General features: G+C 52.4%; 1 protein-coding gene across 1 annotated transcript in view; it reads left to right on the plus strand.

The window, feature by feature from the left end:
• Window positions 1–6546: 6546 nt before the first annotated feature.
• Window positions 6547–18832, plus strand: part of CNNM4 (cyclin and CBS domain divalent metal cation transport mediator 4) — a 51921-nt gene continuing 39635 nt past the window's right edge. The window contains exon 1 of the mRNA XM_003281768.4: window positions 6547–8053. Within this exon, the coding sequence (XP_003281816.2) occupies window positions 6652–8053 (1402 nt within the window). The 5' untranslated portion in view covers window positions 6547–6651. The remainder of the gene's footprint in view (window positions 8054–18832) is intronic.

An 18832-nucleotide genomic window follows, 5' to 3' on the forward strand; every position in this document is an offset into this window, starting at 1 on the left:
AAAAAAAGAAAAAGAACAGAACTTATATCAATACATATAGTCTCTGGAAACAGAATTGTAATTTTACATATAAGGTCGCTGGCCAAGTGCTTCCCACTCCTTTCCTACCCCTGGGCCCCGAGAGTATTATTCCTACTCCACTTTATTTTTTTTTTTAGAGATGGGGTCTTGCTGTGTTGCCAGGCTACAGTACAGTGGCTAATCACAGGACTAATTGTAACATGCTGCAGCCTCAAACTCTTGGGCTCAATTGATCCTTCTGCCTCAGCCTCCTGAGTAGCTGGGATTATAGGTGCATACCACTGCATGCAGCTCATACTTCTTTTTTAAGGGAAATCCAATTCATTCCATAAATGCATATGGAATGCTGGGCACTCCTGATACAGAGATGACTATGATACAGTTTTTGTCCCCGAGGGATTCTAAACCCAATAAGAAATGGCCTCTAGCCCAGAGTATGGTAGAGAAGGTAATGAAGAAGGCAGATGGTGGCAAAATACTGAACAGAAAAATAATCCCTAGGCCCTGGGATGAAGGGGAAGGAGGACCAACGTTTTCTACTTTATACACTGTGTTATTTGAATTTTTTGCAGTGAACATGTATAACGTTTGCATTTTAGAAGCCCAGTAAAAATAGAAAATTACACAAATGATCAAATGATTGAAATGTAATTGAAAATCTTGGACTGGGGAAGGAAAAGGAACTAATATTTATGGAGCAGTGCTTTCAAACTCTGGCTCATTTCGTCTTTTTGATGCAGTGAGAAGGGTCTCTTGATCCCCATCTTATTTATGTATTTTTATTTATTTATTTTTTTTGAGATGGAGTCTCTCTGTGTTGCCCAGGCTGGAGTGCAGTGACACAATCTCGGCTCACTGCAACCCCTGCCTCACGGGTTCACACCATTCTCCTGCCTCAGCCTCCTGAGTAGCTGGGACTACAGGCGCCCACCACCACACCCGGCTAATTTTTTGTATTTTTAGTAGAGACGGGGTATCACCGTGTTAGCCAGGATGGTCTCGATCTCCTGACCTCGTGATCCGCCTGCCTCGGCCTCCCAAAGTGCTGGGATTACAGGCATGAGCCACCATGCCTGGCCTCCCATCTTATTTTTTAAATTATTTACTTTTATTTATTTTATGGATGTATTTATTTATTTTAGTCTTACTCTTGTCGCCCAGGCAGGAGTGCAATGGCACAATTCGGCTCACTGCAACCTCTGCCTCTTGGATTCAAGCAATTCTCCTGCCTCAGCCTCCTGAGTAGCTGGGATTACAGGTGCACACCACCACACCTGGCTAATTTTTGTATTTTTAGTAGAGATGGGGTTTCACCATGTTGACCAGGCTGGTCTCAAACTTCTGACCTAAGGTGATCTCCCCACCTTGGCCTCCCAAAGTGCTAGGATTACAGGTGTGAGCCACCGCATCCGGCCTCTTTTTTTTTTTTTTTGAGACAGAGTTTCACTCTGTCGCCTAGGCTGGAGTTCAGTGCTGTGACCTCAGCTCACTGAAACCTCTGCCTCCCAGGTAATCCCCATCTTAAAAATAGAGAAACCAAGGCCCTAAGAGGTGAAGCACTTTGCCCCAATTCTCTGGTTAGCAAGGGAAAGAGCCCTTTGCTATAGACTTTTTTCCATTTGCCAACTCAGAAAAAGGGTCAGAAACTGGGGACGATGATTCCAAGCACTTTGTTATTAGGCCTTTATAAATACTCAGTGTCTGTTATCTTGTTCTTTCTTGTTTTTCTCTAGTGATTTATAGTTAATGTCTTAAAATAATGGTCTTTGTGTTTTTGGAGGTGGAAGGAAAAGCTTCCTGGGGTAGCCATTCTTGGGGATAGTGGGCAGGAGGAGGGTGGCATGAGAGAGGGCAGGCCGAGGGACTCCCCACCCAGGCCCTGGTACTTGCAAGGGCTTCCCAGGCAGGCCTTGCCTAAGGGCTTGCCAGGTGTCTGACGCCGAATGAGAGGCTTCCCTCTCTTCCTGGCTTGCCCAGCCTTTTCAGCTTGAGCCCCTCTGTGCTGTGAAAACCTTTCTTAGGCTCTCTTCCAACAGGCTTCTCCTCCACTCCCGCCTCCTTTCTGTCCTCCCGAAGGAGGCCCAAGGGTCCAACGGGGTCTTGCTCAGTCCCAGGTGGCCTCCCCCTCAACCTCCCTTCTTCCCTCATCATCCACGCCTGGTGTTCTCCCTCTGGAGGAAAGGGAAGAAAATGAACGAGAAGACTGTGGCTACAGGTGGATGGAGAGACACACTGGAGCTAAGGAAATTTACAAGCCGCTTCTAAAAATCCTGGCTGTGGGGCTGGGTACAGTGGCTCACACCTGTAATCCCAACGCTTTGGGAGGCCGAACTAGGAGGATCACTTGAGGCCAGGAGTGTGAGACCAGACTGGGCAACACAGGGAGACCCTGTCTCTACAAAAAACAAAAAAAATTAGCTGGGCATGGTGGCGTGCACTGGGACTGTGGTCCCAGCTACTCAGGAGGCTGATGTGGGAGGATTACTTGGCCTAGGGAGGTTGAGGCTACAGTGAGCCATGATTATGCCACTGCATTCCAGCCTGGATGACAGAGTAAGACCCCGTCTTAAAAAAAAAAGAAAAAGAGAAAAAAGGATCCTGGCCACATCATTTTCATAATTATCATGGTGACTGGGCATGTTTATTGAGCTCTTACCATGGGCCAGGCACTTGTGAAGTACTTATGGCTCATCATTTCACTCAACACTAGAGAATGTCCCAGAGTCCCAGGTCACACAGGCAATCAGCAGCCAAGCCAGCCCCCAGGGCCCTTCAAAGCTGTGCTCTGAACCTCCATGGTGGGGCATCCTGCCTTCCATGGTCCTGCTCCCAAGAAAAACAATTTGTCCTGTGGCCAGAGGAAACTTGAAGCCCACTTACATAGTTAATACAAACCCCTTCACCTTTGCTGCTCTGGCATTCGACTTCCTTGGCCTGGACCCACTGATGTGATGCTCTCACTCTCTCCTCTGGCTCCATTAAACATTTGTCTCAGGTAGAAATCATGACATCCTCCTATCCAGGTCCTCATGCCCCCACTTGCTGGGATGACCTGAGTTGGGATTTGAGCACCACCCTAGCTAACTCCACGCTCACTCTGTCCTTCTGTAGAGGGTTGACTGCTCCTTCCTTCCTGAGACAATTTAACGGCATGGATGAGTCCTACAGGTGTTCAGGGCTATCATAGTAGACTCATGGGCAGCCGGTGAACAGGCCACTGCATGTACTGACGACGGCGCATAGCTCACCCTGAAAAGATGTCTCATGGTCCCCAGACAGGTTCTCCAACCCTGGGGCCCACAGTGCACCCGGAGGGATTCTGCCCATTGTGGGGCCAGGGCAGGCCTCAGGCTCTGAGCCCCACTAGCGGAAGGGCAGCTTTTCTGCCAGCAGCTCCTCTGCCAGCAACTCCCCATCTTGGAGACCCAGAGGGTGAAGAGGGCTAAGAAGCTAGCCTGGGAGGATTAGATGCCGGGTTACTAATTCAGGATCCTTGTTCATCATCGGATCTCCAGCATCAGCGTGATGCCAGGTACAAGCGAAGGGGCACTAAGCCTTTAAGACTGTTTCCCTGCACAGAACCAGAAGGGAGCGGGCTCAATTATGGGAGGTGTAGCCATGTTGCCATAGGGCTTACACCTGGAAAGAAGCAGTGAGCTCCAAGGATCTCATGACTAGGGTGCTGTTACATGCTCAGGGGTCCAGGATCAGGACCCCTCTGGGCAATTTCTACTTGCAAATAGAAGCCACTAGGTAAGTAAGGACTTGCCACCCTGAGGCAGAGAGAACAGGTTTGATCATGCCTTTATCTGCCCCCAAAGGAGAGAGGCTCCTCGCTTGCACGTTTGCTTTCTGCCATTCTCACCGCCTGGCTAACAGAGAGTCACACATGCATCCAAGCTTCCTGACTCAGCATGTTAACAGACCGCTGTCTCCATGCTGTCCCCACGGTGGGAGAGGTATTTCAATGTGGCAGATGCAGAAAAGGCAGACTCCCTAACCAGGGTTGCAAGCTGGCAGCAGCTGAACCTGGATTTCGGCCTGGGCCCCGTGTGCCTCCTCCAACAAGTGATACTGTGTTTATCTTTTTATTTTTATTGTATTTATTTTTTTTTTTTTGAAATGGGGTCTTGCTCTGTCACCCAGGCTGGAGTGAGTGGCCTGATCTCAGCTCACTGCAACCTCCGCCTCCTGGGTTCAAGTGATTCTCCTGCCTCAGCCTCACAGGTAGCTGGGACTACAGGCGTGCATCACTTCACCTGGCTAACTGTGTATTTTTAGTAGAAATGGGGTTTCATCATCTTGGCCAGGGTGGTCTTGAACTCCTGACCTCAGGTGATCTGCCCGCCTTGGCCTCCCAAGGTCCTGGGACTACAGGTGTGCACCATCATGCCAAGCTAACTTTTTATTTTCTAAATTTTTAGTGGAAACGAGTTTTCGCTATGTTGCCCAAGCTGGTAATCCCACATTTACCCTAAATATCTACAAAACTTATTTTTCCTTTTCTTTATTGGCTTCTGTCATTAGACTCAGTGCATATGAGCAGAGCTTCTGAGTGTGGACAGCCTGAAAAGGGTAAAATAAAAAGAGCCAATTTGTACTTAAGCATAAAAAAGACATAATAGAGAAAAAAATAAAATCATAAGAAAAAGGGAAAAAATAGCCAATTGATTGATAGTAGAATGGGAAAGTTTCTAAGTATGGGAGGTGGGGGTAGGAGTGGAGCAGGGCGCTGATGTTACAGCTCACTAGGAGATGAGGAGAGCTGGGCTTGCTTTGAGGCAATTCAGGTGGCTCTTCCTGGTTGGTGGAGACAGGGAAGGAACAGGCAGTCAAGGTTCTGCTTTTGTTCTGTCTCAGCCAGTGCCCATTCCAAGGCTCCTATTCCTCGAAAAAACTGGCGTGCTGGGCACTCACTACAAAGTATCTGCTATGAGTGGGGCCCCTACTTGCAACAGACTTCTCCAGGCTGGCCTAGTTTACAGACCCCTCAATCTCGGCTAACAGGGCTTTCTTGAGTCAGGGTCTCTCTGCTACCACACCTCCTCCCACAACATTGTATGATCCTTTCTGTTTAGGCTCCTTCTGTTTGGTACTGATTGTTGCTTTTATTAGCAAACATTATACCAAAATGAAAATAAATACAAGTGTCGGTGCGGGAAGAGAGTAAAGTGGGTTCTGTGTCTTCAGTACTGGGAAAAGATTTGCTGTGAGACCTGGTGGTCAACCCAGTACCTGATCTTCTCTGTGCACCTCTGCAATTATTGTAAGGATATTTATCTGTCTGTCTCCTTCTCCCTCACAGGGCGGGCAGCTGCGGTCTTCCTTATACACCCTACTGACACAGGGGTAGGGCCATTCACGAAGCAGTCATTTCAGGGATAGGCCCACTGCCGCGCCTGCCTGCTCATGTCCACAAGCAGCTGCCCAGCTAATCAGTCACCACAATTTGGGGTTAGGAGTTTGGTCCTGGAAGGCAGGTAGCAACAACTACTACCTAGCCAAAGAATATTCTAAAGAGCTGTCCTGTCGTGTTCAATGTCTAGGTCCACAGTTCCCGCAAGCTTAGCGAAATAATGCTCTATCATTCTTACCCTCATTTACAGATTGAGAAATGGGCTGGGAGATGACAGTATGGAGGGACCAGGATTTGTGTCTTGGCTCAATTTCTGCATCTCTAAATGGAAATAATTCTACTAACTCTGAGGGTTGTTGGGGGAATTTAATGAATATATGTGTTTACTTGTTTATATCCTGTTTTCTGTTCTAGACTGTAAACCCCAATGGGCAGCGACTTCGGCTTGTTCACTGCTCTATTGTCAGAGCCTAGAACAAGTGCCTGGTACAAAGTAGGTGTTCAATAAATATCCATGCTAAATGGAAGAGACAGGAGACAAGTCTAGGCCAGAGCCTGGCCCTTCTATGACCTTAGTTCCCCAGATTTGCCTTCCACATCAGGCAGCCACTGGTTGATGGAAGCATCGTCGGGCTGGGGCTGGGGCTGGGGCTGGGGAAACCTACTTCTGGCCTTAGGACAAGGTCGGCAAAAATCTCAGCAGTGAGGAGGCCAGAAAAGTCTCCAAGGGGCAGGCTGCAATGCCAGCCTAAGCCCTCAGGTGTCCTTTTTCTTTTTCTACATCAGGAAAAGCACTTTTCTCGCCCTGCCTGCAGAGCGGGCCACCCCTAGCTGCAGGTGCGGGACGGGAGAGAAGCCTCCCACGTGCGGCCTGGCGAGGCCGAGGAACAGGAACGGCGTGGCTAGGAGACCAGGTCCCGGAGGAGAGCTGGCCCCACTGGCAGAGAAAGGCGGGGAAGGGCGCGGAGGCGGAGCACTGGGCGGGTACCCGCCGGCGGCTCTGGCGCTCCGGCGCTGCTCCACCTTAAGCGTCTGGACCCCCTTAAGGGCGGGCGCTCAAGCAGCGAGCCCCGGGGGCGGGGCCTCCAATGCAAATGAGGGGCGTGGGCCGGCGGGGCGTGGCGGGCGGGGCGCTGACCTGACGTCAGGCTCGCGGCCCTGGCAGTTGGCTCGGCGGCAGCGGAACGGCCGGAACGGCCAGAGCGGCCGGAGCGGCGGTGCCGAGAGGGGCCGCGCGGCGTGGGGAGCGGCGGCGGCGGCAGAGCCAGAGCAACATGGCGCCGGTGGGCGGGGGCGGGAGCCCGGGCGGCGGGCCGGCCCGCGGGCGCCTCCTCCTGGCAGCGCCGGTGCTGCTGGTGCTGCTGTGGGCGCTGGGGGCCCGGGGCCAGGGCAGCCCCCAGCAGGGCGCGATCGTGGGCATGAGGCTGGCGAGCTGCAACAAGTCGTGTGGGACGAACCCGGATGGCATCATCTTCGTATCCGAGGGCAGCACTGTGAACCTGAGGCTGTACGGCTACAGCCTGGGCAACATCTCCAGCAACCTGATCTCCTTCACCGAGGTAGACGATGCCGAGACCCTCCACAAGTCCACCAGCTGCCTCGAGCTCACCAAGGACCTGGTCGTCCAGCAGCTAGTCAACGTGAGCCGCGGGAACACGTCCGGCGTGCTGGTGGTGCTCACCAAGTTCCTCCGGAGGAGCGAGAACATGAAGCTGTATGCACTGTGCACCCGGGCCCAGCCCGATGGGCCCTGGCTGAAGTGGACGGACAAGGACTCCCTGCTCTTCATGGTGGAGGAGCCTGGGAGGTTCCTGCCTCTCTGGCTGCACATTCTCCTAATTACGGTGCTGCTGGTGCTGTCGGGCATATTTTCTGGCCTTAACCTCGGGCTTATGGCCCTGGACCCCATGGAGCTGCGCATCGTGCAGAACTGTGGCACCGAGAAGGAGAGGCGCTATGCCCGCAAGATTGAGCCCATCCGGCGCAAGGGCAACTACCTTCTCTGCTCGTTGCTCCTAGGGAACGTGCTGGTCAACACCTCCCTCACCATCCTTCTAGACAACCTCATCGGGTCCGGCCTTATGGCGGTGGCCTCCTCCACCATTGGCATTGTCATCTTTGGGGAGATCCTACCGCAGGCCCTGTGCTCCCGACATGGGCTGGCTGTGGGTGCCAACACCATCCTTCTCACCAAATTCTTTATGCTACTCACCTTCCCCCTCAGTTTTCCCATCAGCAAGCTCCTGGACTTTTTTCTGGGCCAGGAGATTCGCACTGTTTACAACCGGGAGAAGCTGATGGAGATGTTGAAGGTGACGGAGCCCTATAATGACCTCGTGAAAGAGGAGCTCAATATGATCCAGGGTGCCCTGGAACTACGGACCAAAACTGTAGAGGATATCATGACCCAGCTCCAGGACTGCTTCATGATCCGCAGCGATGCCATCCTGGACTTCAACACCATGTCGGAGATTATGGAAAGCGGCTATACCCGCATCCCGGTGTTCGAAGACGAGCAGTCCAATATTGTAGATATTCTCTACGTCAAAGACTTGGCCTTCGTGGACCCCGATGACTGCACCCCCCTCAAGACTATCACTCGCTTCTATAACCACCCGGTGCACTTTGTCTTCCATGACACCAAGTTGGATGCCATGCTGGAGGAGTTCAAGAAGGGTAAGGCCAGATGTAGTTCCCCTGGTTCAATTTCCTCGTGACGCCTCTTTTCCCCTGTCTTGTTTTGTGTCTGCTGGCTTTAGTGTTCTGTTTGTGTGACTCTGTGTCCCTTTGCCCATCACTTCCTATGCCTCTGAGGTGAACGATTTTGGAGCGGTAGACCCATTCTCAAGTGTCTGCCGTCTGCCAGGTAGTGTGCTGTGTGCTCCTGATGAATCAAAGCTGAATAAGACACACTCGCTCCCTTGGAGGGCTGGAGCAGGGCCTCAGGGAGCTATTGAAGCAAGACAGAGTAAGACAGATGCCTGAAAAGAGGCCAGGGCGATGGAGATTTAGAGTATGGGGTGGAGTCAGGAAGGGGCTGGGAAATTGGGGGATTCACAGGGAAAGGAGCATTTGAGGAGAACCTTAAAAGATAGAGAGGCTTGCTGCTTGAGACAGAGGGAACCCCGCAGGCAGAGAACCCGAGTGGAGAAGCAAAGGTGTGCTTGTGGCCCAGCAGGTGGTCCTGTTTGGTGGGCATAGTGGCTCTGATGCTCAGTGGTCAATGGCTGGAGTAGTTTGGGACCCGGTGGTGGACGCTAAGTTTGCTCCCAGCTTGGAACTACAGGTTTTTGAGCAGGGGAGTGATGTTACTGGAGGTGCTAGCCCACAGAAGCAGAATTGGGAGGTCTCTAATTGGCTCGCTGCTCTGAACAATGCCAAGTAGCGCTTTCTACTATTCAGCAGAAGCAAGCAGATTAAGTTTTGGCAATTGTGGCGCCAACATAAGCTTCCCTCCAGTGGTCTGCTGGAAATCTTCAGCTGCCTTGCACTGCCTTGTGTTTTTTTTCTCACCTGGGTTCTTGGCCATTTCACAGGTAGTTAGAGAGGCATTTGGAGGGTTTACTCATCAGCCTCAAAGCTCAAGGCACATACTCCTTTTCTTCCAGCAAAATTTTCCTCCCACCTCTGCCATTCAGAAACCCTCAAAGTGGCAGTAAACAAGCCAATTATGGAGTGGAACCCTCCCAGGCTGAAGGAAGTGAGGAGGCAGAAAGGGAATTTCTTTTTAAAGGAATGGGGGTGAGGGGCTCATCCTAAACTTGGGGACTTTGCTTTCTAAACACCCTCCCAGCCTTCATTCCCATAGGAGAGCTCCTACTGGCTGAGGCTGCTTAGGCCGACCTAGGGCTTGGAGGGACTTCGGAATCCTAGCAGGGAGTGAGCGGGCAGGTGTTTCTGTAACGGAGAATGGAGGACAGCTTTGGAGTGGGATAGGAAGGAGCTGGCTTTGCCAGGTTTGGTCTGAAAAGATGCTGAGGTCAGGGCCAGGGTGGTGGGTTGGTACCCTCCTAAGTTCAACAGACTGAATCTTAGCATCGGACCTGAGGACCACTTGAGTAAAGTAAGCCAGAGTCTGGGAGAGCCCCCGGGAAGGTGGCCTCCCTGCAGAGACTGGAGAGACAGACCCCTGGTGGTGAAGGCAGAGGCTGCGGTGGGGCGGGGGTGGGGGCGGCTTTGGGAGTGCAGACCCAGGAATCAGGTTTTCCCAGGTACCCAAGCCTGGGACAGAAAACAGTGAGGATCTGTGCCCCACCCCCACCCTAAGTCTTGGGACCTGAAGACTTCTCCTATTGCTTAGTTGGGAACCTGATTAGGACCCTCCAGGGCAACTTCCTCCTCACTGCCTCTGTGGTGTTTGGGACTATGGCTTGTGACACACCCAATAGCACCTTCCCATCAGTTCATTTGGAATCTGGATCCAACCAGTATGGATTGGTCTGACCAATCTCCCAGTCTTGATCAGCAGGGCTGAGCTCTCTTGGGTGGGAGCCTCCTGGGTCTTGAGAGGGCTGTCTTTGGGCTCTGTCTTGTCAAGTGCCCTTTCATTAAGTTGGGAAAACAGAGCTAGCATCTCTTAGGCCAGAGCAGAGCTCTGCCAAGCCAGAGTCCCCAGGTTCAGTTTACTCCGGGAAACTCTTCTCCTTAACAGAGGCCAGTAGCCTGAGGCCAAGCCCTGGAGCAGTGCTGGTAATCCCAGGGAACTGCACATAGGCTGCCTAGCACAGCAGGCCGCCCTGGAGATGGTGATAGTCCCCCCTCTCTACCCACCCCCGACAAATGAACAGGCCCTGCGGCTTTATGCCATCACTTACTTCCCCATTCTCAGAGGTCTTGGAAAACCAGTTTTAACTCATTGCACACCGGGTTCCCTGCAGTGTGGCCTCTTCCAGACCTTCCAATCTGGCATCCACCTTCTTGGTCTGAGATTGCCCAGGACACAGCACACACCTAGTGTACATCTGCAATTTAAGAGTTTCTTGGCCAGGCGCGGTGGCTCCCAGCACTTTGGGAGGGCGAGGCGGACAGATCACAAGGTCAGGAGATTGAGACCATCCTGGCTAACATGGTGAAACCCTGTCTCTACTAAAAATACAAAAAATTAGCCGGCCGTGGTGGCACATGCCTGTAGTCCCAGCTACTCGGGAGGCTGAGGCAGGAGAATTGCTTGAACCCGGGAGGCAGAGGTTGCAGTGAGCCCAGATCGCACCACTGCACTCCAGCCTGGGTGACTAAGCAAGACTGTCTCAAAAAAAAAAAAAAGAGTTTAGGAGTCTAGTGTTGGGAATGCTTTTTTTTTTTTTTTGCTAAGAGAAACAAGTGAGCAAAGTTAGAACAGCTGGCATTGTTTTATTTGTTTGTTTGTTGTTGTTTTTTTTTTGAGACGGAGTTTCGCTCTTGTTGCCCAGGCTGGAGTGTAATGGCACAATCTCGGCTCGCTGCAACCTCTACCTCCCGGGTTAAAGTGATTCTTCTGCCTCAGCCTCCAGAGTAGCTGGGGCTACGGGCTACGGGCATGTGCCACCACCCCTGTCTAATTTTGTATATTTAGTAGAGACGGGGTTTCGCCATGTCGGTCAGGCTGGTCTTGAACTCCCGACCTCAGGTGATCCACCCGCCTCGGCCTCCCAAAGTGCTGGGATTACTGGTGTGAGCCACCGCACCCAGCCTTTCAGCTGGCGTTGTTAACAGCACCAGAGTCAGAGTTGGGGCGACTGTCGGCCGGGCGCGGTGGCTCACGCTTGTAATCCCAGCACTTTGGAAGGCCGAGGCGGGCGGATCACGAGGTCAGGAGATCGAGACCACGGTGAAACCCCGTCTCTACTAAAAAATACAAAAAATTAGCCGGGCGTGGTGGCGGGCGCCTGTAGTCCCAGCTACTCGGAGAGGCTGAGGCAGGAGAATGGCATGAACCCGGGAGGCGGAGCTTGCAGTGAGCCGAGATTGCGCCACTGCACTCCAGCCCGGGCGACAGAGCGAGACTCTGTCTCAAAAAAAAAAAAAAAAAGAGTTGGGGCGACTGTCTAGCCCAGCATCTCTCTCTGAGGGTCTGTCCTGGACCCTCCTCCACCCAAGGTTGGGTGAGGGTCCTGAGCCTAGCTTTGCCAGAGTCCTTCTGCCCCACAAGTAATCCTCTTTTAGGGCCTTTGTATTCCTTCTTTCCCCTTTCCAGCATTATAAGCTCCTTGAGGGTAGAGGCCATGCCTTCTTAGTGTTTTCACTGAAACTCAGTGCTTGGTAAAGAGACGGGTCTCCAGGAAGTGTTGGACAAATGAATGAACAATGGATGACTATCTGGCAAGCCTCGCTGGCCTTTTTGCTGTTCTGTTCTGTTCTTTTCTTTTCTTTTCTTTTCTTTTCTTTTCTTTTCTTTTCTTTTCCTTCTTTTCTTTCTTTCTTTCTGACGGAGTTTCTCTCTTATTGCCCCGGCTGGAGTGCAATGGCACTATCTCGGCTCACTGCAACCTCCACCTCCGATTCTCTTGCCTCAGCCTCCCGAGTAGCTGGGATTACAGGCACCTGCCACCATGCCCAGCTATTTTGTATTTTTAGTAGAGATGGGGTTTCACTATATTGGCCAGGCTGTTCGCGAACTCCTGACCTCAGGTAATCCACCCACCTCAGCCTCCCAAAGTGCTGGGATTACAGGCGTGAGCCACCGCGCCTGGCCCTTTTTTTTTTTTGAGACAGAGTTTCACTCTGGCATGATCTCGGCTCACTGCAACCTCCGCCTCCCGGGTTCAAGCTATTCTTGCGCCTCAGCCTTCCAAGTAGCAGGGATTACAGGTGCATGCTACCACATCTGGCTGGTTTTTGTATTTTTAGTAGAGATGGGGGTTTCACCATGTTAGCTAGGCTAGTCTTGAACTCCTGACCTCAAGTGATCTGCCCGCCTCAGCCTCCCAAAGTGCTGGGATTACAGGTGTGAGCCACTGTGCCTGGCCCTTTTTGCTGTTCTTAAACACACCAGGATGCTCCCACCCTGGGGCCTTTGCCCTGGTTGTTTCCTTGAGCTGGAATATTCTTCCCCAGAAGTCAGCATGGCTCACTGTCTTCCCAGGTCACCTCTCAGTGGGGCCTTCTTGCCACCTTGTTTAAAACTGCACCCACCATCCCACCCCAAGTTCCTAATTTCCCCTGCCCTGTGCTGATTTCTCCTCTTCTCATAGCATGCATCGCTCTTTAGCATCTATGTAATTTGCTGATTTACTGTGTTATCTACTGTCTGTCTCCTCCCACTGGCATATAAGTTTCAAACGGCAGGTCTCTTTGTTTTGCTCATCAATGTATCTCTAGCCCCTAGGATGGCTCTTCGCACATAGTAAGGCCTCCATCCACGGCACTGAGTGAGTAAGTGAGTGAATGCATACCTGTCTGGTTTGGCAGAGGATTATTCCCATTTTAATAGTGTTAGAATTCTGAGGAGCTGATGAGGGCAAAGAAAAATAGGTGTTGTGCACTTACCGGGTTCAGAGTTCCAGCCACACAGGACAGACAGGAGGAGCGCCTGGGATGACATGTCAGGGACTGAGAAGTAGAGTTTGGGGCCTTGAGTGTGATGCATGGTTCCCCTCCATGTGCCTCAGTTTCTTCACCAATAAGTGGTCTTTGGCCACTGGGGGTTTACACAGCTTCCCTCGTTAGATCAGTCATGAATGTGCTCCTGCACACTTAGAGGCGGGCTAGGGGCATCGGTGCAGAGGTGGAGGCCAAGCATCCCTAGGAGTAAGGCAGGGGGTACAGCCTTGCAGCACTTCTGTCTCCCAGCTCATGGCAGTTAGTGCCAGATATCTGTGGAACCCCATGCTGCGTGCAAGACGTGATGCTAGGTGCTGCAGGACCACAGGAGTAAGATCACCGAGTTGGTGAGACAAGCCCTCAGGCCTAAGAGTCTCCTGTGATTTGAACCTTGGCCCTTCCGCTTAACCTCGCCTAGAACTGTTTGCAGTACTGGGTGTTGTGGGTGGGTTTGTCCAGCTTGGAATCTCAGAACAAAGACGCCTCCAGCTCCTCCTCCGCCAGTCTGTGTTTTGCCTTCACCACTCTCCCAGACCCTGAAGCAAAGTAATGAAGGAAGAGGGCAGAGCTCTGCACCCCACCTTGCAACCCACCTTCCAGCTTCTAGCTGTGCCCCACCCTCTGGGACACTCTTTCCCTCCCAGGTACTTAGCTCATCTTTAAACACCTTATCTTTCCCCACCCACCTTATAACCACCTAGACCCTATATAGACCTGGGTGTAACTCCAGCCAGCCTGGTCACTGACCTGTGAGGTGGCCTTGGACCTGTTACTCCTCCTCTCAGCAAGTTAGTGCAGTATAAATTGGTGGGGAAAAGCTAGAAATATTTTCATTAAAAAATCCTCCTGGCTGTGGCTCACGCCTGTAATCCTAGCACTTTGGGAGCTCTTTGGGTGGGTCACTTGAGGCCAGGAGTTCGAGACCAGCCTGGCCAACATGGCAAAACCCCATCTTTACTAAAAAAAAATGCAAAAATTAGCTGGGTATGATGGCACATGCCTATAATCCCAGCTACTAGGGTGGCTGAGGCAGGAGGATCGCTTGAATGGAGGTTGCAGTGAGCTGAGATTGCACCACTGCACTCCACCCTGAGCGATAGAGCAAGACTCTGTCTCAAAAAACAAAACTAAACAAAAAAAAACAACAAAAAAACACCCATATTTTCATCTAGGCCATGTCAGATTTTCCCACTGACTTAATTTTATTCCTGGAACAACTTTATAAAGTTGAGAGAAAACACTGCATGATTTTTGCATTCACTTTTGGTTCCTCTCATCTGACACACCTTAAGTAACTTATCCTCCACACCCCACCCTCCCATCCGCACCTGCTTGTTCATTCATTTGTTCAACCAGCAGTGACCATTTTGAAGCCTGTGTGTCAGACACTGTGCAGGCTGTTGGGAATCAGAGATGGATAAAACTGCCTTGTTCACAGAACTCACAGTCTACCAAGGAGAGAGACACGTGAACAACGCCTAGCCGCACAGAGCTCACAGATAGGGTGCCATGGGGCTGAGGGAGGGCAGGCCTGCGAGATGCTTCTGAAGTGAGAGTAACTAGACTCATTGATCCTTATGGAGATCTGGGAGTCACGGCCTGGAAGTAGTTGTGAAAGTCTGAGGTTTCTAGCTGGGGATTCAGGTTGATTATGTCATTTAACTGCAATCGGGAGAGGGGGACGAAGAGACAGTTTGGTGAGGGCAGAGGGAGGTAAGTGGTGGTAATAATAATGGTGTGACCCGTTACTGAGCTCCTTCTCCGTGCCCAGCATTGTTTACACTAGAGCTTCTCACACTCAACTGCCTGGACATTTTGTTAAAATGCAGACTTGAACTCAGTGGGTCTGGGTGTGGCCTGAGAGTCTGCATTTCTGACAGGTTCTCAGATGATGCCCATGCTGCTGGCCGTGGACCACACCAGTGTGCAGTAACATCTAGGCAGGCATGCAGGGGAAAATGCCCACGTGAGGCTGAGGAGCAAGCCCAGGACAACGCTAAAAGGTTTAAGAGTCGGCCAAGAGGCCGGGTGCGGTGGCTCACGCCTGTAATCCCAGCACTTTGGGAGGCCGACGCGGGCGGATCACGAGGTCAGGAGATTGAGACCATCCTGGCTAACACAGTGAAACGCTGTCTCTACTAAAAATACAAAAAATTAGCTGGGTGTGGTGGCGGGCGCCTGTAGGCCCAGCTACTCAGGAGGCTGAGGCAGGAGAATGGCGTGAACCCGGGAGGTGGAGCTTGCAGTGAGCCGAGATCGCGCCACTGCACTCCAGCCTGGGCAACAGAGCGAGACTCCGTCTCAAAAAAAAAGGAGTCGGCCAAGAGCAGGCAGAATGGAGAGAGAGCTGCTGGGCACAGTGGCTTTGTAATCCCAGCAGGCTGAGGCGGGTAGATCACCTGAGGTCAGGAGTTCAAGATCAGCCTGACCAACATGGCAAAACCCTGTCTCTACTAAAAATACAAAAATTAGGCGTGGTGGTGGGTGCCTGTAATCCCAGCTAATGGGGAGGCTGAGGCAGGAGAATAGCTTGAATCGGGAGGCGGAGGTTGCAGTGAGCCAAGATCGTGCCATTGCTCTCCAGCCTGGGTGACAGAGTGAGACTCTGTCTCAAAAAAAAAAAAAAGAATGTGTGAGAGAGGAAAGGACAGTGCAGGGGGTGTCAGTGTGTAGAAGCCGGGCTGAGGCGACTCCTTGATGGAGACAAAGAGAACCAAAGAGGCACTGTATTCGGGAGCCTCCTTGGAGGGTCAGATGGGGTGAGGACCACGCACAGACTGTGGGATGGGACCTTAGGCTGTGGGGTGCCCAGCGAGAGCAGCCTCGGGCAAGTGGTGCCCGAAGGCAGCTGTGCACCGGCTCTCCATCAGCCCTGCCTGGTAATAGCCTCAACATGGTGATTTGATCTCAAGAAGCTGCCCGGGGGCAGGTGTATCTGAGAGTGACAGGAGCTGGTTGATACTCTGGGTGCAGGCAGAGGTCCCAGCGGGGACAGCTGACAGAGCTGTGGCCAAGCTCCTTCTCACTTTCCCTTTAGTGCACTGCTGTGGGAAGGGAACATGAGCATGTGGAGGGGCCTGGTGCGTGCCAGCCGGCGGGCGGCTGCACCTCCTTCCTGGCTGGCCCCGTGCAGCCTATGGGCGGGTTCCCAAAGAGGAGCCAGAACTGAGAGGACACTCACGTGTCTTCACTTGACAGTTCTCAGAGCTCTTGTTTGTGCAATGGAAGGCAATGCTGTGCATCGAGGCCCTGATAGGTTCTTAGGTTATTCTGGTGTTTACTTTTCAAAGGTCTCGTATTTTTAACTAGGAAATCCCGCTCGAGTGTTTTTCTGCTCACCTCTGGTCAGGACGGGAAGCACCGAGCAGATGTTTAACCTTGAAAATGGGTGAATACACAGGAGCACATCATCAGGGAATGGCCCTACAGGATCAGCAGGGGGCCCTTGAGAAGGGGAGGCCTGTCTCATAAGTAAAAGTCTGGGAAGACATTTCAGCGGAATTTGCTAGGGTAGGTAGACATGGCGTTTTCCACGCTAGTACGTGTTGCCCTGGGAGAGCTTGGGCAAGACCCAAAGACTGAGAGGTGAGCCTCGCCGTCCTCCTCAGCAGCTCTGGGGATGTGGCTCAGGCCTCTCGGGCTGCTTCCCATCCTTTTCTAGAGGGACATGGGGGTGCGGATCCCTGGGTGCCTCTCTCTGCACCCCTCCCACATGAACCTGGTTGACTGAACAGCAAGGACATCTTTGAGGGGAAGGAAGCCTGGCCCCTCTGAAGGAGTTGCTACTACAGGCCTCCAGTCTCCTTGAGGGCAGGGTCCAGCGTGGTTGCCCTGCACTGAGCGCTGGCTCCTGAAAGGCCGTGCAGCCATGGAGAGTGTGTATGGAAAGGCAGCCCGGGCCAGGCCTCTGTCTCTGCCTTGGTGACTGATTTTCGCAGAGCCTCCTGGTTCCTTCTCCCCAGCCCGTGGGCCATGGACAGGCTGTCTCGAAGCCTTTCTGTGGTCTTAGGGATTCTTGGAACTCCTTAGCAGAACTGACTCTGAGATGTGTGAAGGTGCTAGAATTTCCAGAGGTACCCGGCTGGCCCTCGGCTGAGGGGGTGGGAAGCAGCTGTCTGGCCAGTAGCTGCCATTTGCTCCAACCTGCTGCGGTACAGCTCTCAGCCCCTGTGTCTGCTGCCACGCCTGCCCTGCATGGCAGCCCTGCCCTGCCTCGCTTACCCCTCTCCTCTCACCAGGACGTACTGTCGTGGAGAGGGTCGGAAGTTCCATAAAGGGCCCCTGGCTCATGTTGTAGGCTAGAGCCTGGACTCCTTACTTCTGTACCTATTCCACTGTTAGATGATTTTCTTTTTTTTTTTTATTAGTGTTTATTATTTTTCCGTAGCCATAAAAGAGATACATCTCATTGCTGGAAATTGCCTCTATTAAAAACAAAACAAAACAAAACATAAACCTTATAACAAACAGCATGGCTGGGTGCAGTGGTTCACACCTATAATCCCAGTACTTTGGGAGGCTGAGGCGAGTGGATCACCTGAGGTCAGGAGTTTGAGACCAGCCTGGCCAACATAGTGACATGGTGAAACCCTGTCTTTACTAAAAAAGTGCAAAAAATTTTAACCGGTCGTGGTGGTGCATGCCTGTAATCCCAACTACTTGGGAGGCTGAGGCAGGAGAATTGCTTGAACCCGATAGGTGGAGGTTGCAGTGAGCCAAGATCGTGCCACTGCACTCCAGCCTGGGCGACAGAGCCAGACTCCATCTCAAAAAAAAAAAAAAAGAAAAAAGAAAAAAGAAAGAAATCCTTGTCTGCATGCTTTTCGGAACACAGTTTAGATGGGTTCTTCAGATTTCCTGCTGATAAGAAATTAAATCCTCATCCCCATCATCCTTTGGGAGTCTCTCAGAGAATCTGCACCAGGACAAGGGTTGGGCAGTGCTGTGCGCCTCTGCGGGAAGGTGAGCCCAGAGGCTGGGTATACAGCTGCTAGTTTGTTTTGCTGGGGGTTAAACTTGGTGTTGCTGGAGCATTCCCCACAGGTTACAATCAGAGTTGCTTCCATGCTGCAGGGCTGATTTACTGTGAAGGGATAGGGTTGTTGCAGGACTGGTTTCCCAGGCTCTCTGGAATACCTGGTCTCTGGCCAGGAGGCAGCCTGGAGCCTCAGTGCAAGGAGGATCCCTCCCCCTCCCCAGGTAGGGCCACTCCCACCCATGTGCGCACCCACACTCATACCCCCACCCACACTCATACCCCCACAAAGGCACAGGCAGGCTCACTCCCACCTATGCGCACACACACACTCATACCCCCCACAAAGGCACAGGCAGGCGCTCACACACACATGCGCACACACACACTCGTACCCCCCACAAAGGCACAGGCAGGCGCTCACACACACATGCGCACACACACACTCATGCCCTCCACATAGGCACAGGCAGGCTCACTCCCACCCATGCACGCACACACACACTCATATCCCCCACAAAGGCACAGGCAGGCTCACTCCCACCTATGCGCACACACACACTCGTACCCCCACAAAGGCACAGGCAGGCGCTCACACACACATGCGCACACACACACTCATGCCCTCCACGTAGGCACAGGCAGGCTCGCTCTCACCCATGCACGCACACACACACTCGTACCCCCCACAAAGGCACAGGCAGGCGCTCACACACACATGCGCACACACACGCACTCATACCCCCACATAGGCACAGGCAGGCTCACTCCCACCCATGCACGCACACACACACTCGTATCCCCCACAAAGGCACAGGCAGGCACTCACACACACATGCACACACACACACTCCCACCTCCCAGATGCACAGGCAGGGCCACTCACACATGTTCACACCCACCTGCTAACCCCCCATGTGCACACGCAGGCTCGCAAACACCCACATTTATGCATACATGGA

This window comes from Nomascus leucogenys, chromosome 14 (genome assembly GCF_006542625.1).
Source record: "Nomascus leucogenys isolate Asia chromosome 14, Asia_NLE_v1, whole genome shotgun sequence".
NCBI classification, from domain to species: Eukaryota; Metazoa; Chordata; class Mammalia; order Primates; family Hylobatidae; genus Nomascus; species Nomascus leucogenys.